Source organism: Erythranthe guttata, chromosome 13 (genome assembly GCF_056151865.1).
Source record: "Erythranthe guttata isolate IM_541 chromosome 13, IM_541, whole genome shotgun sequence".
NCBI lineage: Eukaryota > Viridiplantae > Streptophyta > Magnoliopsida > Lamiales > Phrymaceae > Erythranthe > Erythranthe guttata.
This window is the reverse complement of record NC_142545.1, coordinates 4398559-4421613: the sequence shown is the minus strand read 5'-3', so window position 1 is coordinate 4421613 and position 23055 is coordinate 4398559. Positions and strand designations below refer to the sequence as shown.

General features: G+C 35.1%; 1 protein-coding gene across 1 annotated transcript; it reads left to right on the top strand.

Annotated features, from left to right (window-relative positions):
* Nucleotides 1-2583: 2583 nt before the first annotated feature.
* Nucleotides 2584-21650, top strand: LOC148765720 (uncharacterized). Its single transcript, XM_088812316.1, has 3 exons — nt 2584-3061; nt 12945-13693; nt 21549-21650. The coding sequence occupies exons 1-3, from the start codon at nt 2584-2586 to the stop codon at nt 21648-21650; spliced, it is 1329 nt and encodes a 442-aa protein (XP_088668442.1).
* Nucleotides 21651-23055: the final 1405 nt, after the last annotated feature.

Below are 23055 nucleotides of genomic sequence, written 5' to 3'. Positions count from 1 at the left end.
ACATAATTAATGTAGTATCCAAAATCATGATTATAATACAATTAATTTAGTCGTAATATGCACATAGTTAATTTAGTTGTAATCATGATGATAATACATCATATGATGTAATAATTGACAAATACCATAAGATAATATATTTGAGTATCTAAATATATTCGAATTTATTACATATGGTGTTTTGACTATTTAGTATCCACTTTTGACAATGTATCCAACAACTAATAAGACAATAATACACAAAATAACATTAGTTTCATATAAAAAGTAATATATTTAACCATCTATTTGTATCATATGATTGTATTCATTTTTTGTAATGCTACTAAATATTGCATGTCAAATACAGAGTGTACATTTTATTTGATTCATATATAGTACAAATTAATTTGAAGACATACTTGGAATACTTTGGAGACCATGTAATCCATCATAAGTATACGAAGTAGAATCCATTTTATATATATGTACCAACTTTTTGTATTGATATAAGATACATATTTGCAATGAAACACGATCATCTTAGTCAAACTAACCTTCAATATCTATTGCATTGCCGTTAAATGTCATACACCTAGTTCCTAGATTTTTTAATTTCTGAATGGAAATGGATATACTCCCTTCAGGATACATTGACATTTTCCTTTATTCTTGGTAATTTTCTTTTCACTGATTATGTATTCAACATCGGTATAAATAACTTAAAATTAAATATAATTCAAAAAATAATATACTTAAATGAAAAGATATAAATCGTATTATAGTTGTATGTCGTTACACATGAAAATGTATAATATCATATGTCTAATGCTATATATTAATAGTGATTACAACTAATCTTACATTACGCTAATATTTAAAGTAAATATTTACTCCACTTAATATGATTAAAATTTAATGTTGTAAATACTTATTTTTCGAAAATCTTTTCCAACGTTTTTATCAGGTAAGACAAAGGTAGGCACTGGAACACAAATATAATAATTAAATATATAAAATTTAATGTAACAAAAAAACAACAATAATTGATATATAATAAAATATGAGATACACCGACAACCAACGTCCATCAATTTTATGTATATATCGACTAATTCAATATAATTGATCACGTTCTAGTTATATATATAATATATCAAACAAAAAACTTCTAACATTATCTCAAATATTGCTGCATACGAAATAAAATTATTATTACCAAAATAAATAATGTGATATGCAAATATAGTATATCATCCACTCCTAACCAAGGAAGTTTTTCCTCTAGTGATCCGCACAAAGATACATACTCTGTATATGATTCTTCTTTCTTGAAATGTCGTATCATAATTATAGAAAAAAACACTACACATTAAAATGTGAATAAAAAGAAATAGATTAAAATATTAAAATATCAGAAATCTTCGTGTAAAAAATATATTAATGTAAAATATTAATACACAAAATATATTCAAATTAATATTATAAATTGTTAGAATCCTTTGGATTCTGACTTTGCAAGGAAACGTGTAAAAGGATTGTAGCACAAGTCTAGATATGCCGTGATATAAGAAAGGGAGTTTCCTTGTGTTTTAATTCCTTTTAATTTGTCATTAATTGATTTATATTAGGAATTATCTTTATACAAAGAGTTTTCTTATTTTACAACTTATTCTCCTACGTGAATAAGAATCCCTAACCTAATGGATTTTATTTCCTTGTGTTTTAATAGTTAAGGGAATTAGTTTTTAGATAAGGAATGAATAGTTGTATTTTCCTATACAACTCTTTTTAACGTGAATAAAAGATCTAATTAGATTTTTTTTTTCTTGTGCAGGAAGAATTATGAACGTATAAAGAGGGCTTCAAGCATCATTATCTGCGGCGTTTTTTTTTGTAGAGAAAAAAATATTTCTCTTTTCTTTGTTGCTCTTCTGGAGTCTTTTTATCGAGAGAAAAATTCACATAGAAAATATTATTTGCTCTCGTTTTTATTGCTCCATCGTGATACGTGATTTTCATAGAAAATATACCGGCTTCAAGGCTTTGTGGTGAAGACACCAAGATTCAAGAAGTATCACAAGTTCGCTTCTTCTATATAAAAAGAAGATCGGTTCTTCGGGAGAGGGGCTTAAACAGATCTCGGGAGGAGATCGATCCGCCGACTAAGGGATTCAGCGTTGAAGGGAGTTCAACCGTGCGGAGCAAGGGACGTGCTGCAAATTGAAGATTTATAATTCATCGTAGTATACAAGAACGGCGTCAACAAAGAGGGAGTCTTTGTATTTTGATTAAGTCCTATTATTGTATTCGTAAAACTAAAAATTAGTAAATTTTATTTGCAGATCCCCGTGGATACGATGTAGGGTACAATTGTATCCGAACCACATTAAATTTGTGTCTCGTTTGTTTCTGTTTTTACAAACTGTTTCACGAACTGTTGCAACACTTCACGCAACAGTAACGAAAAAACTGAATCTGACACAAATAATTTATATCTGCACGAAATAAATTCTAACAATTGGCATCAAGAGCCTGTCACTAGATACACTTAGTGAGATTTTGGGATTTAATCTTTTTTTATTTTATTGTGAAGATAAGAATATGCTTCATCGTGAAGGAGCGTCTACAGTACGACCACCTGTCTTGGATGGATCAAATTACTCTTACTGGAAATCGAAGATGAAGATGTTCATCAAGTCCGTTGATGAACGAGCTTGGCGTGCTATCGTGACTGGTTGGACCCCGCCCATGGCTAAAGGAACGGATGGTATGCAAACGGTAAAACCAGAAGAAGCATGGACTAATGAAGAGATATTACTTGCCAATTACAACTCAAGGGCGATAAACTCAATTTTCAGTGGCGTTGGTGACAATCAGTTCAAACTCATAGCATCGTGTGAATCAGCAAAAAGGGCATGGGAGATCCTACAAGTGACGTATGAAGGCACATCAACTGTTAAAATATCTAAGCTGCAGATGCTAGCCACGAGATTTGAGAATCTTCGTATGGAGGAGGACGAGACGATTGCTGATTTCCACGCTAAGCTGTGTGATATTTCAAATGAATCGTATGCACTAGGTGAACAATACTCGGAAAGAAAGTTGGTAAGAAAGGCACTACGTGTTAGAGTAGGTGACCAACAAGCCAACCTGTGGCTGTGGTCTTTCGTATTTATTATTGTAATAAACGAACCTTTATTCGTATTAATGATAAAACACATTGGCATTCTATATCTTTGTCCCTTTGTCACAAGCATAGATATAGTCCTTACAGTTATTACAAGTACTAGTAATTGATCGTTAGGATCGTGAGATATTTACTTAAGTATTATAACTGTTAAACATGTTCCTAGTCGAAGGGTTACGCCACTAATGAGGATATCGGCCTTTCCCATTAAGACTAGCACTTAGTGTATGTGTACTGCATCTCATCAGTAAACGGTATTGTGATATCGGCATGCATAAGTGGGTGCTCGTAAGTTGACGAGTTCACTGAACTCCCTCACCCTAGAAATCTCTAAGTGGTTCCCAATAATCGAGTAGAGATATCTATGGTATAGTTGTACACCATTAGTCCTTATGACTACCTAGACATCACCGTGACTTCACTAGAGGACCAGCTGTATCGTGACCTGTCCCTGAGTTCCACCGAGGACCATCCCAAGGGCCAGTGTTCGTGCAGTCCGAAATCTAGTGGGAGGTCTGTGCATTGTAGTCGGGGATTCGATCGCTAGAATAGTCTTGGATGTCCTGTGTGTTCTGAAAGTTTGTAATCATTCTAAGTCTCTGGCCAGAGCTGACTAAGTGATGATTACAGAATTCGATTCTCTAAGTCATGCACGTGACGATTACAACACTTGGAACGATCGCACCGTCATCGAACATATAAAGAGGTCTCGATGAACCAATGCCTCTAGTTCGATCGGGACATATGAATCGAAGGGACCGTACTGTACGTTAACTATATCTGAAGGTTCTTGCAGGCACTTCATTTGTATCTAGGGAATCATGACGCGTAGTTGCTAGACGCCAATCTTGATTCGTTGGGTGATTAAGGTGAAACGAGCTTCATCTTAATCGTAACTCTAAGGGACGAGTTTTGACCACAAAGAGTTGTGGGCCCACGGCTAGCTTACACCTGAACCATCGAGGGTCACACTGCTCGTGCACATGAGATCTTTGAATAAACGGTCAGAGATAAAATAGTTTATCTTTGCATGATTGGAAGTCAATATGATTGAGTCCAACATTCGTAATTTGGAATTATGAATGGGAATAAGAAAAGGAAAAGAATAGGCGAACGTATTAGTGAACTTTCTAAATCGGGAAGTTTCCAAATTTAGAAAGTGCACTAAACTAGGGTTTCCACTTTTGGAAAGTTGGAAAATGAAAGATGGCACTCGTAATGACGAGTATATTATAATGATTCCGAAAATGTAATTGTTGCAATTTTCCGATCATTGAATTAAGAGAGACGAGCAATTAAAGGAACTAACAAACTTAAGCTGTTGGGCCCAGTCCAACTTAAGCCCGCTAGGGTTTTATGCAAGACACTATAAATACAAGATTTATAGGTCTTGCACATGTGTGTGAAACCCTAACCCTAGCAGCCGTCCACCCCTCTCTCTCTCGGCCTCTCTTTCCGCGGCCACCACCGCGCCACCGTCGCCTCTCCGTCGCCGGAATCGGCCGTCCCTTTTCGGTATTCTTTCCTCTTTTCGTTTCTTCCGTTTTATTCTAACTACTTCGTGTCTAGTGCCAAGTTTTAGTAGATCGAAGTATACGAGGTGAAATCCGAGAGGAGGAAGACTGTAGATCGAAGAATCGAGGAGCAGCGCACGAGCCGAAGCCGCACGCTGCCCCACGCGCCGCCCCGGAAGTCCGCGCGTGAAACTCACGCGCCGCCGTGGTCGATCCGCCGCTGTTGCCGCTGCACCGCTGCTGCCCCGATTGTACGGATTGGTTTCCGTAGCAATCTCGACTTGCTAAACGCTCCTACCTCACGCATCGAGAGGTAAACACACGAAACCCTAGTTTCGATTCATTTACGTTTAAACTATGAATTCATGTTTGCTATCATATGATTTTATGTGATTATATGTAATCGTTTCAATCTTTGCAAGCATGATTGTTGGTTTAAACGCGAGCATGTTAATTGATTTAAATTCGGTTAAATTTATTAGCATGTATTTTGTTTTAATTTCGCTGGAAGCGCAAAGGTACGCAATTAATTGATTTAATTTGTCGGGCATGTACTTGTGTGTTTTAAAGTCGTTTAAATCACATAAAAAATTTTGTTTTCCGCTGCGTATGCGTGCCCGAAACCCAACAGTGGTATCAGAGCTCGTTGCGCAATTAATTGCGTTCGTATTTATATGCTATGATTTTATGCATGTTCGATTTATTAAAGTAGTGATTGTCGTATTATGTAATTGGGAGTTTTCGTAAGTTTAAAATATTTTTGAAATATTGTTTAGAATTTTTCCAGCTTTAAAATTGTTTAAAATTGGAAAATCGGATCTGAAATTGTTTTAAAATGTCGGTTTTTTAAATGTTCGGATCGAACCGGTCGAACCGGCCGGTTCGATGGTTGTGTGCGATCTAGTTGACCGAATCCACGTGGATTCGGGTCGGTCAGACCGGTTCTCGGTCCGACTGACCCGGCCCACTGATTTGGGTCAGCTGGACCGGGCAGAACCGGGCCGCTTCGGTCCGAACCGGTCAGACCGGTTGGGCCGAACCGGTCCACTGAAAATAATAATAAAAAAAAAATTTTTTTTTTTCAGATTTCTAAAATCAAACTTAAAACAAATTGATTTTAATTTTTGGAAAATTATTTTCAATTAATCCCAATTAGATAATTGGATCGACAATCATCTATTTTAGTAAATAGGTGTTAGATTAATTAAATTGATTTAAAATTGTTAAATTGATTTCAATTAATAGAACACATATATAATATTGATTATAAGTTCAACTTAATTAGTAGTACCTCAACATTATTTGAATGATTTATGCTAGTTGAGGTTCTACAATTATTTTGAAAAACCCGATAATTAATTAATGTAATTAATTATGAAATTAGGTCGTATGTTCCTCTTAGGACAATATGCGCTTCCATATACCTTTAGAGAACATAGATGTAGGAATCACATAGACCAATCCAAAACCTTCTGATGAGATAAAACATTTTAATAAAAATCCCTCATTCTTAATTTAATTAAGAATCATTTCAAGCTATAAAGAAAAACCCAATCTGTTGAGTTATTTCTTTCCTTCTGCCAACGGTTGGATTATGTGTAGCCCTTTACTATAGTGCAGTAAGCCGTGTTAGCGGGGAGTGCTATGGTAGAGTAAGCTGTAATTCAATTGACATAGTGATGAAGGTAGCCGTAGAAAAGGGTTATGTTGAATTAACGTGGTCGGCTAGATTAACTAGGGACTGCATTAGTTTGGCATAATCAAGTTCTATGAGCATCTTTGATTGGTAGGTTAGACTTGACACACAACGATTTTGATATTCGCGAGATTAACTTAGGTCATTATCAAGTGTGAGAAAAATTAATTTAGGGTCATATTGTGGATATGATTGATTGTGATCTACCTTTGGGCAAATATAATCGGGCTAGATTAACTACGGGTTATATTTGTCTATTGGACCTAAAGCCCATTAAGAAGAATCAGTTTTCTCGTTTGTCTACTAGAGGGAAGTGGAATTCGATAAAATTAGTGGGAGAACAATTAAATAACATAAGTCCAAACATTTAATTGTAACAATCATTTAACGCGAATCTCTAATAATCCTCTTCTCTATATGTCTCAGATAATCATGTCTAAGAATCCCATAATGTCAATCCTCGACAATAAACTCAATGGCCCTAATTACCTAGATTGGTTGCGTAGTCTTAAGCTTGTGCTAACTGTTGAGGGGCGTCTCTATGTTTTGAACGAGAGGCTTCCCGCCACTATACCTGCCACAGCGACTGATGCTGAAAAGGAAACTTATGAAGTTTGGAAGAAAGATGACACTCATGCTAGGTGCTATATGATAGCCGCCATGGAGCCCGCGCTTGCGAGGAAATATGAGTCTCACTTGCATGCTTTCGATATAAAGGCTCATCTCGATAGCATGTATAGTGAGAATATTAGGGCATCGAGGTACGCTGCTACAAAGGAGTTGATCACAGCGAGACTGCGCGAAGGGACTTCGGTCCACGAGCACTGTCTCAAAATGATCACTCTCCTTGAAAAGCTAGTGAATCTTGATGTCACCCTCCCGGCCGAGCTCTCGTTGGATTTGATCCTGTTGTCTCTTCCTAGTTCCTATGAATCGTTCATAGTGAACTTCAACATGAACAAACTAGATCCTCCCTTGGATGAGTTAATGAACATGTTGGTCAGCTTCGAGTCCACCATTAAGAAAGAGAAGTCTGTTCTCATTGCTGCTACTTCTGGAAAGAAGAGTTCTTTCCAAAAGAAGAGAAAGGAAAGAGTTCCCTTCCCTAACAGCAAGTTCGAAGTGGGTGAAGGTAGTGGGGGCCCCAAGGCAAAGGTTAGCAAACAAGTTGATGATGCTTGCCATCACTGTGGAAAGAAAGGACATTGGCGCCGCAACTGCAAGGCTTACCTGAAGCAGAAAGGTTCTGAAAAGGGTACGTATTTCATTGACGTAAATTTGTCTGTCAACTCTTCTTCTTGGGTATTGGATACGGGCTGTGGCTCACATTTGTGCAATGATTTGCAGCTAATGACAAGAAGTCGAAGACTTAGAGCGGGTGAGACCTACCTAAGGATGGGGAATGGAGCAAGAGTTGCTGCTGAAGCCATTGGCACAATTTACTTAAATGTTTTGGATTCTAGTTTTCCTATTGTTTTGAACGATTGTTTATTTGTTCCGTCGCTCATTAGAAACCTTATTTCTATTCCTGTATTATATATTGAAGGTTTTACTTTTGTTTTTGGAAATTCGATTTGCATTATACAAAAGAATGAGAATTTGATTTGCAAAGGACGACTATTAAACAACTTGTATGAACTAAATCCAAGTGAAATACCTATTAATGTTATATCAGCAAAACGTAAGGAGATAGATCAAAACCCCGCACAACTTTGGCACGCTAGATTAGGTCATGTCTCTTTAAGAAGGATGAACGATTTTGTTAGTGAAGGATTGTTCTCTTTGGAGGACGTGAAATCACTACAAACTTGTGAATCTTGCCTTAAAGGGAAAATGACCAAGTCACCCTACAAAGGGAAAATGGAACGAGCCGAGGGTCTTTTGGATTTGATCCATACAGACGTATGTGGTCCACTAAGTGTTAGTGCGAAGGGTGGATATAACTACTTCGCTACCTTTACCGACGATTATTCTAGGTATGGGTATGTGTACTTGATGAAGTACAAGTCTGAAACATTTGAAAAGTTCAAAGATTTTAGACACGAAGTAGAAAAGCAACTCGGACGAAGTATTAAGAAGCTGCGATCCGATCGTGGTGGAGAATACTTGAGCATCGAGTTCATTGACTATCTAAAAGAAAATGGGATACAGTCCCAATGGACTCCACCGGGAACTCCTCAACTTAATGGAGTATCCGAACGTCGGAATCGAACTTTATTAGATATGGTTCGATCCATGATGGGGTTCACAAACTTACCGGCATACTTATGGGGTCATGCACTCCGTACTGCCGCATATTTGCTGAATAGAGTTAACACCAAAGCAGTTAAATCCACACCGTATGAACTTTGGCATTCCCGGAAACCCAATTACAAACATATTAGGATATGGGGTTGTCCCGCTTATGTGAAGCGGTTAATGGGAGATAAGTTGGATAGTAAATCCGACTTGTGCTATTTTGTGGGGTATCCCGAAGACTCAATGGGATACGAGTTTTATTATGTCAAAGAAGCAAAGACGTTTGTTTCAAGAAATGCCACCTTTTTGGAAAGGGAGTTTCTATCCGATAGAAAGGGCAGCATGATAGAACTTGAAGTAGTTCAAGAACCACAGAGTGAAGTTCAAACGCAAGAACAAGTAATCGAACCAATACAACAAACCACTAATATACCTCCTGAACCTACGGTACGTAGATCCGAAAGAGTTCGGAAAATGCCGGATAGGTTATTCCTCCTCGAAAATGATGAAGATCATGTTGATCTTGGACAAGATCCAAGAACATACAATGAGGCCGTATCGGATGCGGACATGGGACATTGGCTAACTGCCATGAAATCCGAAATGGACTCCATGTACTCCAACAAGGTGTGGACCTTGGTAGATCCACCTAAAGGAATTGTTCCTATAGGCTGCAAGTGGATCTATAAGAAGAAAATTGGAGTTGATGGAAAGGTATTGACCTATAAAGCTAGATTGGTAGCGAAAGGTTACACTCAAAGGCAAGGCGTTGACTATGAGGAAATTTTTTCGCCAGTCGCGATGCTGAAGTCCATTAGGATTTTGCTGGCCATAGCTGCGTGGTACGACTACGAGATATGGCAAATGGATGTGAAGACCGCCTTCCTTAATGGAGACATTGAGGAAGAAATTTACATGGCGCAGCCGGAAGGCTTCATATCTTCTGGAAGTGAGCAAAAGGTTTGCAAGCTCCAGCGATCCATTTATGGATTGAAACAAGCATCCCGTAGTTGGAACATTAGGTTCGACTCAACTATCAAAGAGTTTGATTTTGAGAAGAATCCGGATGAACCTTGTGTATACAAGAAGGTTAGTGGGAGGGCAGTGATATTTTTAGTGCTTTACGTTGATGACATTCTACTCATTGGGAATGATGTAGGAATGTTGCAGCAAACGAAAGCATGGTTGTCCACACGTTTCTCAATGAAGGATTTGGGAGAAGCATCTTATGTATTAGGAATACGCATCTATAGAGATAGAGCGAGAAAGATGCTTGGTTTATCCCAAAGCCTGTACATAGACACCGTTATGAAACGGTTTAGCATGGAAAAATCCAAGAAGGGATTCTTGCCAATGTCCTATGGGGTTCGTCTCTCGAAATCTATGTGTCCGCAAACACCTAGTGAAATCGAGGAGATGAAAAGGACACCTTATGCTTCTGCCATAGGAAGCATAATGTATGGCATGCTATGTACGAGACCCGATATTGCGTATGCTGTGAGTGTCACAAGCAGATATCAGTCTAACCCTGGCCCGGCTCACTGGAAAGCCGTGAAAGATATCCTCAAGTATATATTTTTGGTCTATGGGGGTGCCGAGTTGAAATTAGAGGGTTTCACTGACTCTAGTTTTCAATCGGACGTGGACGACTCAAAGTCGAATTCTGGATTTATATTCACGCTTAATGGTGGTGCCGTGTGTTGGAAGAGTTCCAAGCAAAGCACGACGGCTGATTCCACTACCGAAGCGGAATACATTGCAGCGTCTGAAGCTGCAAAAGAAGGGACTTGGATAAGGAAATTCATCCAAGAGTTGGGTGTCATTCCTGATGCTAGTGATCCAGTACCGTTGTACTGTGATAACACCGGAGCCGTGGCGCAAGCTAAGGAGCCACGATCTCATCAGAAGTCGAAGCATATTCTGAGAAAGTATCATGTGATCCGAGAGATCATTGATAGAGGTGAAGTTAAGGTAGAACGAGTCACCTCGGAAGAGAACGTTGCAGACCCCTTCACGAAGCCTTTACCAAGATCGGTCCATGAGAAACATCGAGAGTCGATGGGATTGCGGTTTATGGGTAGTTGGCTTTAGGTCAAGTGGGAGATTGTTAGAGTAGGTGACCAACAAGCCAACCTGTGGCTGTGGTCTTTCGTATTTATTATTGTAATAAACGAACCTTTATTCGTATTAATGATAAAACACATTGGCATTCTATATCTTTGTCCCTTTGTCACAAGCATAGATATAGTCCTTACAGTTATTACAAGTACTAGTAATTGATCGTTAGGATCGTGAGATATTTACTTAAGTATTATAACTGTTAAACATGTTCCTAGTCGAAGGGTTACGCCACTAATGAGGATATCGGCCTTTCCCATTAAGACTAGCACTTAGTGTATGTGTACTGCATCTCATCAGTAAACGGTATTGTGATATCGGCATGCATAAGTGGGTGCTCGTAAGTTGACGAGTTCACTGAACTCCCTCACCCTAGAAATCTCTAAGTGGTTCCCAATAATCGAGTAGAGATATCTATGGTATAGTTGTACACCATTAGTCCTTATGACCTAGACATCACCGTGACTTCACTAGAGGACCAGCTGTATCGTGACCTGTCCCTGAGTTCCACCGAGGACCATCCCAAGGGCCAGTGTTCGTGCAGTCCGAAATCTAGTGGGAGGTCTGTGCATTGTAGTCGGGGATTCGATCGCTAGAATAGTCTTGGATGTCCTGTGTGTTCTGAAAGTTTGTAATCATTCTAAGTCTCTGGCCAGAGCTGACTAAGTGATGATTACAGAATTCGATTCTCTAAGTCATGCACGTGACGATTACAACACTTGGAACGATCGCACCGTCATCGAACATATAAAGAGGTCTCGATGAACCAATGCCTCTAGTTCGATCGGGACATATGAATCGAAGGGACCGTACTGTACGTTAACTATATCTGAAGGTTCTTGCAGGCACTTCATTTGTATCTAGGGAATCATGACGCGTAGTTGCTAGACGCCAATCTTGATTCGTTGGGTGATTAAGGTGAAACGAGCTTCATCTTAATCGTAACTCTAAGGGACGAGTTTTGACCACAAAGAGTTGTGGGCCCACGGCTAGCTTACACCTGAACCATCGAGGGTCACACTGCTCGTGCACATGAGATCTTTGAATAAACGGTCAGAGATAAAATAGTTTATCTTTGCATGATTGGAAGTCAATATGATTGAGTCCAACATTCGTAATTTGGAATTATGAATGAGAATAAGAAAAGGAAAAGAATAGGCGAACGTATTAGTGAACTTTCTAAATCGGGAAGTTTCCAAATTTAGAAAGTGCACTAAACTAGGGTTTCCACTTTTGGAAAGTTGGAAAATGAAAGATGGCACTCGTAATGACGAGTATATTATAATGATTCCGAAAATGTAATTGTTGCAATTTTCCGATCATTGAATTAAGAGAGACGAGCAATTAAAGGAACTAACAAACTTAAGCTGTTGGGCCCAGTCCAACTTAAGCCCGCTAGGGTTTTATGCAAGACACTATAAATACAAGATTTATAGGTCTTGCACATGTGTGTGAAACCCTAACCCTAGCAGCCGTCCACCCCTCTCTCTCTCGGCCTCTCTTTCCGCGGCCACCACCGCGCCACCGTCGCCTCTCCGTCGCCGGAATCGGCCGTCCCTTTTCGGTATTCTTTCCTCTTTTCGTTTCTTCCGTTTTATTCTAACTACTTCGTGTCTAGTGCCACGTTTTAGTAGATCGAAGTATACGAGGTGAAATCCGAGAGGAGGAAGACTGTAGATCGAAGAATCGAGGAGCAGCGCACGAGCCGAAGCCGCACGCTGCCCCACGCGCCGCCCCGGAAGTCCGCGCGTGAAACTCACGCGCCGCCGTGGTCGATCCGCCGCTGCTGCCGCTGCACCGCTGCTGCCCCGATTGTACGGATTGGTTTCCGTAGCAATCTCGACTTGCTAAACGCTCCTACCTCACGCATCGAGAGGTAAACACACGAAACCCTAGTTTTGATTCATTTACGTTTAAACTATGAATTCATGTTTGCTATCATATGATTTTATGTGATTATATGTAATCGTTTCAATCTTTGCAAGCATGATTGTTGGTTTAAACGCGAGCATGTTAATTGATTTAAATTCGGTTAAATTTATTAGCATGTATGTTGTTTTAATTTCGCTGGAAGCGCAAAGGTACGCAATTAATTGATTTAATTTGTCGGGCATGTACTTGTGTGTTTTAAAGTCGTTTAAATCACATAAAAAATTTTGTTTTCCGCTGCGTATGCGTGCCCGAAACCCAACACTATGTTCATTACCAGAAAGATTCGCTTACAGAGTTGCAGCAATCGAAGAAGTGAGAGATATCAATACGCTAAAACTAGATGAACTCATGGGTAAACTGCAAACCCAAGAAATGAATTTTAGAGCAAATATTCGAGAAAAGAAAAAGGTGAAGAATGTGGCATTCCAAGCTGAAGCTTCCCATGGCATCTCACAAGGCCAAACATTTCATGAGTGCGACATTGATGTTGAAGAATCCTTAGCAATTATGTCCAATAACCTCGAAAGCCTGCGTCAAAAAATTGAAAATAGAGAAAATTCCTCTCAAGGTAAGTTTGTTAACCCTAACAAATTTAAAAAGTTTTCTAATAATAGTTATTTTGATGATGCAAAGTCTAGGAGAAAGCAATGTCGAGAGTGTGGTGGTTTTGGACATATTCAGGCCGAGTGTGCGAACACTTTGAAGAAAAACAAGATGTCACTCACCACTGTTTGGAGTGATAAAGAGGACAGTGATGAGGATGAGAACAACAAAGGAGATCAAACCACTAACTTTATGGCATTCAGTGGTACTACTTCGATGAGCAGAACCGAGGGAACTATTGCAACAGTCTGTCCGACAGATTTCAGGTATGATGAATTATCTTTAAATAAGGTCAATAGTCTGACTTCATCATTTAATTTTGCAGGTGAATCTGAGAGCAGTAGTGATGATGAAGAGCCAACCCTCGAAGAGGTGAAAGATGTATATGAAAAAATGTACCGGAAGTGGCTTGAAGTATCTGAGGTAAATAAAATAAGCGCCTTGAAAATAATAAGCATGCTCTCATAGAGGAAAATAAAGTGTTGAAGGTAAGAATTTCTACTCTTGAACAAAATGTTATTTCTTCTAGTAGAGAAATAGATAGCTTGCAGGCTAAATTTGCTCAAACCCAAGATGTTATTTCTAAGTTTAATACTGGTAGAGTAACTTGGAATGAAATTTTGAACAAAAATCAGCCGAACTACTGTCGTATAGGTATAGGGGGTAACCAGCTATCTACTGGTGCATCGAAACAGAAAGAAAATCCTAAAATAAAAATCAATTTTGTTAAGCAATCCACTGTTTCACAGACTGTTGCGACAGTTGCACCAAGACAACCGTTTCAAAGAAAAGTTTTTGTTCCTACCTGTCATTTTTGTCATGTTCCTGGTCATATACGACCCAGGTGTTTTAAGTACTTGAAAATGGTTAAAAGAATAATGGCCCGCTCACCACTTTCCGCTAAAATTGATCACACTTTTGTGTCGTCTCAAAAACCCAAGATAAAGGTTGATTTAGTGAATAAAACTCAACAAAAAATCTGGGTAAAGAAGTCTGATCTTAATTGTTTATCTGCCATTACTTCTTTAAACTCATGTGATGATAGTACTAACTGTTCCAACGGTTCTGGTGACAAAGCTAGTTTGGTGAATAAAAAACTTGGTAATCTGAATTGTGATAATTTGTATGTGAAAAATAAGTTTATGAATCCAATTCAGCATTCGAGAACTAAGCTTACTGATATTTGTCATCTTTTCATAAGGGGCTTGGTTGAAAAGGGGGTTGTCTCAATTGATTATGTTGCAACGGAGAATGAATTAACTGATGCTTTTGCAAAAACCCTTCATGCACAGAAATTTGATTCCTTGCGAAAATCGCTGGGAATTTATGTTGTTTAATCTGATGCAGTTGCATGAACTGTTGCAACAGTCTGTGTGTCCAGACTTGCAACTTTTAGTGGTAGGACACTTCATATGTTTTTGCATCTCATATAGGACCTCCATTAAGCATACTGCATATGATTGAGACAAATGTGAATTTGATACTTCATGTATTTCTAAATTTTGTGGGGGTAGAACTTCACCAATTCCCAAAATGATTACTTAAAAGGCTCCAACTTATTTATTTCTCTAAATAGTCTTGTCATGGTTGGATGTTTTTATAGGGAAAAACTGCCTCTTTTAATGAGTGAAAGCTACTCTTGAACTACTGTTACTAATATATATATATATATCTACAACCATTTGGTCAGTGAATAGTTCGAAGCCTTTTTGAGTCGAGGCAGTAAATCACGTGGTCGAAAGCTCGCTACAAGGCTCAATTAGAAAGCCCAGGGGACTACACATTGCACGGCCAATATAAATTATACATATGGTCAGTGAATAGTTCGAAGCCTAGTTGAGTCGAGCCAGTAAACCACTTGACCGAACACTCACTACAAGGCTCAATTAGAAAGCCCAGTGGACTACACATTGCACGACCACCATAATCTCATTCCTTTTAATTGCTCTGTTTTTCATGGGAAAAAGCTACCATTAGACGTGTGTGTACGCTACCTAATAAGAGCATCTTTGTGTTTGACTTGGGATTATTAAGTTTATTGGTTGCATTGGCGGTCGGATTTTTGGGGATTGCGCTTATCGTGAATGTGAAGATAAATCCCATATGTTTTGTTTGTCCATGCAGTATCCTATTCACATATGTCTCTTCACTCATGTTTATTTCTCATATTTACTTCTTGTCTTGCATTAGGCATTATTTAAAAAAAAAAAAAAAAAAAAAAAAAAGAGAGAGAGAGAGAGACGGGATTTTTGTTTATATGCCGGTTAAATTTGATTTTTGTTGCAGCCGGATCTATTGAGCTTACAACTCACAGTTCCACGTTTCGTATGAAGTTTGGCAAAGTCTGTAGTCTTTGTTATTTAATGTTGGATTTGATATCACTATCCTTTGATTTTCGCATTGCAATTATCGTGTGGTATTGAGTTGTGAGTTTGTGACTTTGTTTGCAAGTTGTGCATGGTGATTGCCCAGAAAGGGGGAGAAAAGAACAGTCAGCGATGGCATGAACACATGGAGAGTTCCGACAACTGTTGCGACAGTGCATCAGACAGTTACTGAAACAGTGCAGGAATGCAGGGGGAGTTCAGACAACAGTTGAGACAATGCATCATACAGTTGTTGGAATAGTGCAGAAATACATGACAAATAGGGAGGAATTCATTGTAAAGGGAAGTTGATTCTGCTACTGCTTATTTTTTATTGTTATTTGCTTAATTGAACAACTGTACACTATCTGCTGAACTGTTTGATAATCTGTCGCAACAGTTTATATTTGCAGAAGTTATTTTGAATTTGCTGACCCTTGTTCATGCATATATCATATATTTAGGGGGAGTAAATGTTCTGACCAATCAATGCCAAAGGGGGAGAGTGTTAGAATCTTGGTGGGATTCTAAGTCCACAATACCAAGTGGAATTCTATGGAGATGTGTATTAATATGAGGAACATATTTTTCTTAGTTATCTCATTAGATAATTTGAGAAGAAATAAATTATCTCTCCATATTAATCACCTGAACGTGTCTATCCAAAATAGAAGGAATTTCATCTTTTTATTATTATTGTGGTAATTGTCATTAATTGGTTTCCTTGTTTGATTTCTCCAGAGCTTCACAAGAATATAAAAGAAGGAGCTAATGCCGATGTTATTTGCTGAATCTCTTATCACGTGGATAATTTACCACGTTGTCATCCACCGCCTTCCAAGTCTATCAAGCCGAGTAAGCAAAGGGGAAGAATGAATGCATTTACAAGAAGAGCTGCCTAAGGATCATTCACAGAGGGCGATACACATGCAGGGGGAGCTGACTCCGTTGTGAACCACCTGCCGGAGCCACTACTGTGGGAACAGTTGCTGAAACTGTGGCACTTACTATTGCAGCAGTTGATGCTACTCTTGTTGTTGAAAAGAGTTGATGATGATCTTCGTTTTATTGCTTCCGTCTATCATCTGATTGTTTTATTTTCAGGTTATTTTACTCAGGGGGAGAAAATGATTATAATCAATAAACGACAAAGGGGGAGATTGTTAGAATCCTTTGGATTCTGACTTTGCAAGGAAACGTGTAAAAGGATTGTAGCACAAGTCTAGATATGCCGTGATATAAGAAAGGGAGTTTCCTTGTGTTTTAATTCCTTTTAATTTGTCATTAATTGATTTATATTAGGAATTATCTTTATACAAAGAGTTTTCTTATTTTACAACTTATTCTCCTACGTGAATAAGAATCCCTAACCTAATGGATTTTATTTCCTTGTGTTTTAATAGTTAAGGGAATTAGTTTTTAGATAAGGAATGAATAGTTGTATTTTCCTATACAACTCTTTTTAACGTGAATAAAAGATCTAATTAGATTTTTTTTTTCTTGTGTAGGAAGAATTATGAACGTATAAAGAGGGCTTCAAGCATCATTATCTGCGGCGTTTTTTTTTGTTGAGAAAAAAAATATTTCTCTTTTCTTTGTTGCTCTTCTGGAGTCTTTTTATCGAGAGAAAAATTCACATAGAAAATATTATTTGCTCTCGTTTTTATTGCTCCATCGTGATACGTGATTTTCATAGAAAATATACCGGCTTCAAGGCTTTGTGGTGAAGACACCAAGATTCAAGAAGTATCACAAGTTCGCTTCTTCTATATAAAAAGAAGATCGGTTCTTCGGGAGAGGGGCTTAAACAGATCTCGGGAGGAGATCGATCCGCCGACTGAGGGATTCAGCGTTGAAGGGAGTTCAACCGTGCGGAGCAAGGGACGTGCTGCAAATTGAAGATTTATAATTCATCGTAGTATACAAGAACGGCGTCAACAAAGAGGGAGTCTTTGTATTTTGATTAAGTCCTATTATTGTATTCGTAAAACTAAAAATTAGTAAATTTTATTTGCAGGTCCCCGTGGATGTAGGGTACAATTGTATCCGAACCACATTAAATTTGTGTCTCGTTTGTTTCTGTTTTTACAAACTGTTTCACGAACTGTTGCAACACTTCACACAACAGTAACGAAAAAACTGAATCTGACACAAATAATTTATATATGCACGAAATAAATTCTAACATAAATGTAATTAAGTTATAATTAAATTACGATTTTAAGTTGAAAAATTATTTAAAATGCATAATATATCAAATTAATGATATGTATATTTAAGTAATTATTACATTACAATTTTATTTACATTTTTTTCCATTTATACATTCATAGGATGTTGAAAAATATTTTTATGTTGAAATATTAAAATTAAAGATTTTATAAAAAAATAATAATAGAATGAATTATAGCAAATTTTATATGTAAAATGCATTATTCAATAGAAAGAAAGTTGTATCTCATATCACGTAATTGTATTTATTTAAAACTTGTTTGTCGTTTGAAAATCAATGTCATATAGAAAACTCGAATTAGATCAAATGGAACGAAATTGAACAACACATTTATTCATTTGAATATATCATACAATTTATTTTAAAAAATACAAAATATACATAACCGGAAAATTAATATATTGTTTACAATTATTCAAATAAAAAAATAAACTAAATTCACATAATAAATTACACAATAAAAAAACAAACATGTTTATATCAACATTTTGTATGTCACGTTGTTAATTTAAAACAATAGATTGGTAGGATATTTCACCATCTTGTCCGGTCTTGAAAAATATGTTTGCATATTATCCAAAATATTGGTGAGGTTCTCTGCAAAAAAAGGAAAAAAAAAAAAACAAAATCAGAACAACAAAGATTAATATAGCAAGGACTAACAGCAAAATTAACATATAAAAATAATGAAATAAATAATACATGAAGAACAAAGAACAAAAACATAAAATAAAATAATAGCTAGTTATTAACAATGTAAAAAGATATGGATATAAAAAATTAAAAAAAAACAACAATACATTAAAAAGCATAACGAAAAATAAAAGAAACCAAAAAATAAATGTGTAAAACGTAAAAAATGATATGAACGAAAAAATAAAATGAAGAAAAACATAATAACAACGAAATTCAATATGTAAGTAATTATGAAGAACAACTAAAGATTCAACCAAAATAAGGAATAAGAAACGAAAACAATGTAATATGGAAGGGGTTAGGAAAAGTGAATGATAAGAAATGAAAACAAAGCAACATGGACGGATGGGGTTGTGAAAAATAAATGAAAACAATGGAGTTTTTATAGGGTTTAAGAAGAAAAGATTTTTTTAGATTTTGCTAAAATAAGAAATTATTTTATTGTGGCACTAATGGAATGCATCAAATATTTTAAACAATTCGTTAATCATAGAAATTTTTTTTGGCAATTTAAAGATCCTAATTTGGACTCAATTATATAATCGTAAAAACAAAGTAAAATCATATTAATTTGTTTGAATTTTAATTAAAGAAGTAAATCAAGATAAGTAAAGGAAAAATGCAAATTAGTAGGTGTTAAATATCATTGTTGATTATATTTTTTAGATACCCAATCAATTACTTAAAATAAATTAATTTAATTAGATGTGATCCCAAAGTATATGCCATGAAATCGTGTGATTGATATGCAATTGATGGAAATGAAAAACTTCAAATTTGGAATCAATATTCTAAACTTCAATTGGAGATATGTGATATATATATATATATATATATAGGGGTGGGTTTGGTAGGGCAACCGTACCAAACCTCTCGAATCACTACCAATACCGAAATTTTGGTATTATGAAATCCATTAACATTGCCCTACCAAAAACTTCGGTATACCGATTTCGGTATACCAAAAGTTCGGTACGGTAGGATATGGTAATGGTAATTACCAATTTATAGTATCTATTATTTAAGTATAAATTGTATATCATTTTTTTCAAAGCAATTCAAGGTATACATGTTTAAAATGTACAAAACTAATTTTTAAAATATAAGTGTCCTAAATATATGTTCTAAATTTACCTAATGCAAACTATTTCTTAAATAAAATTAAAACATAAAAACTTTTAACATCAATTATATATAATAAATGAATTATTAAAATAAAATTTTATTTATTAATAATATTTCGGTACGGTAGGGCATTACCATTTTAATAATGTTAAGTGCCGTTGCCCTACCAAAATATTTCGGTATGGTACGGTAGGGTACGATAATAATTCGGTAGAGATTTTTCGGTAGAGAATCGGTACGGTTCGGTAGGGCAACGGGTTGGTAGGGCAATTTGGTAAAAAAAAACCACCCCTATATATATATATATATATATATATATATAAATGTTATCTATATAATATATAAATTGAAACCCTCATAGTCTAGAATTACGACATGTGTCATCCATGTAGGCATCCTAATCATCAGCCATGTGTCACTACATATTATATATATAATCAAATTTGATTGGCAAGAATTCGTTATTTATGGAATCCTACTCATTTCACATATGTAATAATTTATTTCTTTTTTTAATCACTCCATTAATGATCCAAAATTAGTTTTTAATTTAATGCAAAATTGCATAACTATTGCTCGGATTCTTAACCACTATTTTAATAAGGAAAGGAATATGTTGTCTTAACAGCTTACCAATTATATTTTTTTTAGTATACCACTAAAATAAGCTAAATTAAGGAATCATTAATTATTTTAATCTAATATTTTTTTAATAATTTCTTTAAGGTTGCAATATAATTGTTATTAATCATTATATATTTGCGTTTACATTATAATCCAAGATAATAATTAACCGACATTTCATATAGATAGAGTAATTTAAATATTAACTGTCTTTTTTATTAATAAATTACAGTGATCATATATCTTTTAATATTAGTTATTATATAAAAAAAAAATGGATTACCAAAATTTACGCAACCAATAAACGGATTGCCAATTAATTAAAAGAGAATTTCAAATTTTATACATTTTTAATTCCAAATGTTTGTCAACCAATTTGCACCAACTACAATCAGTGACCGGATTTTTTGTCAATCATTTCTATTTTTAATCTTATCAAATTAATTTGAATTTATTCTAATTATGTTCAATTATGGTAAAAATATATATTTTGTAGGTACATATATCCGATTTCATTTATTTTACACACGTTTTTTTTATACCATCAATGTACTTTGACCGTATTTAGACACCATTAGAATTTTTTTTAAGGAAAATTGTTTAAATATTGCCGCCCAATTGAAAATTTTGAAATTAGAATTCTTAAATTTTCCAACATGTATGCTTCATTGTGAAAACTATATAAACCCCTATATCCATATAATTTTTACTATCATTTACATCTACTCCACACTTTATAATAATGTATGGTAGTTCGTTTTTTTTCACTTGATTCTTATTTTTTTTTTTTTTGTGTGGTCAATATTGTCTTTCAATATTCACAATTGCAACATGTTTTACCGCTATTTACCTGTTGCGATTTCTATATTTATTGTGGTTTCATATTTTATTCTTTGTTTTTGTTCTGTTTGTAGCTTTGCATCACAATTGTTTGCACAATAAAGCATTTCGGTATACCCTACATTATAATTACACAATAATGATTCAATATTATATATTATTATATTTTTTAATGTAGTTTTTAACCGAGTATTTGAGCATTCCTTATCAGCCTTGACTTATCGTAAGTTTGTATTTCGTGATCGAACCAAGTTTTGACACATTGGTGTATTTCGTCTCTATCGGAATCATCGATAGATTCTTTACTGTTTTAACTGTCGGAGCTGAATGTTTCATGTATTGACACATTGCATTACCAAAAATGTTAAATGTTAATATACTTGGTTATTTACAGGCATTATCACTTACTTTTGAGCATTTCGGGTTCTTCCTCATCATTATCTTCATTCCATTGCACCCCTGGCGCTTCACTGAATTCTTTATCAGAGTTACATAAAGCCTTAATTGTCATCAATATATGTCGATTAAAGTAATGTATTAAAAAGTCATGAATGTCAATTAAAGTATTATAATTTATATTTATATTTAGTAGTTCTATTTATTTAAGTTTCCATATCTTTATGAAGTATTAATAATAAAAATAATTTTATCATTTGCGTACTATAACCTATAATTTTTGGTGTTGTTTATATCATTTTTTATATTATTATGTAATGTTATTAATTTGTTGATACAATTGTTTAAATTAGTAATCTTCACACATTAATCAACCTTTTATATTCAATATAAATTCAGTATATAATCGTTTGATGTTATAGAACTATAAATTCTCAGCATTCCTATTTATTTATTTATTATATCAAATGTAATTACAATTTTTTTTATTCATAATTCGACTACATGATTTGTCATTATGTTTTTAGAACTAATTCAATTTGAAATATTATGACTCCAGTAAATTCAGTTATTTTATGTTCCCGTGTTTGTTAATACATTTCATAATTTCTAATATTTGATATTATCCTTTAAAATTAAACAGACATGTTCTGTTTTATTGTATGTAAACACATTGCAATTTTATATATTGAATATTACCTTATCTATAATTACAGTTCCAATTTAAGTTGCCATATTAACTTATGTAGTTTTTGTTAGATTATTTTTTGAGATCGTTTTTTTAGTTGATTTATGGTCTTTTTTTATCACGACTAAAACTTAAATTGTTCAGTCCGAGTATTTGACAAAAGACATTTATTTTGTCATTATCGAATATTTCTTTATATCAAATCCTGTGAGTGAACTTATATGCTTTCTATTGTGTAATCCTTACTTTTTATTCAACAATCAATTTGCATTTTATTTCTTTGAAAATCATTTTTTTTTTTTACTTTTTTTGTTGTCTTAATAAAGATTATGGATGAAGATATGAACAATTATACAATTGGATGATTTCATAAATACCAAAGTCCACCACCTTCATACCACGTCTCCACAATAAAGATTAGTATTACTGATTATGATTAACATTAGCATTGGCATAAGCATATTAAAATTATGATTAACGTTAGCAGTAGTAGGAATAATAATACGATTATCTTTAGGATTAGGATTAGAAATATATACCATTAGCATTATTATTTGGATCATCATCATCATCATCATAATCATATGATTATGATTAACATTACCACGAGCATTAACATTACCATGAGTGTTAACATTAGCATGAGCATAAGCATGTATGATTATGATTAGCATTAACATTAGTCTTAGCATTAGCCTTGGCATTAGCATTAGCATATTAGTATTAGCATTAGCATATTACTATCAGTAGATTATGATTAACAATAGCATTAGCATTAGCAAATTATGATTATGATTAGCATTAGCATTAGCATTAG

What these genes read in the sequence shown, in the direction of transcription:
- LOC148765720 (XM_088812316.1), top strand. Translation starts at nt 2,584, where the DNA reads ATGCTTCATCGTGAAGGAGCGTCTACAGTACGACCACCTGTCTTGGAT. An exon ending in AAATGAATCGTATGCACTAG is followed by an intron (nt 3,062 to 12,944) that starts GTGAACAATACT and finishes GTTCATTACCAG; the next exon opens with AAAGATTCGCTTACAGAGTT. An exon ending in AGTGGCTTGAAGTATCTGAG is followed by an intron (nt 13,694 to 21,548) that starts GTAAATAAAATA and finishes GGTTATTTACAG; the next exon opens with GCATTATCACTTACTTTTGA.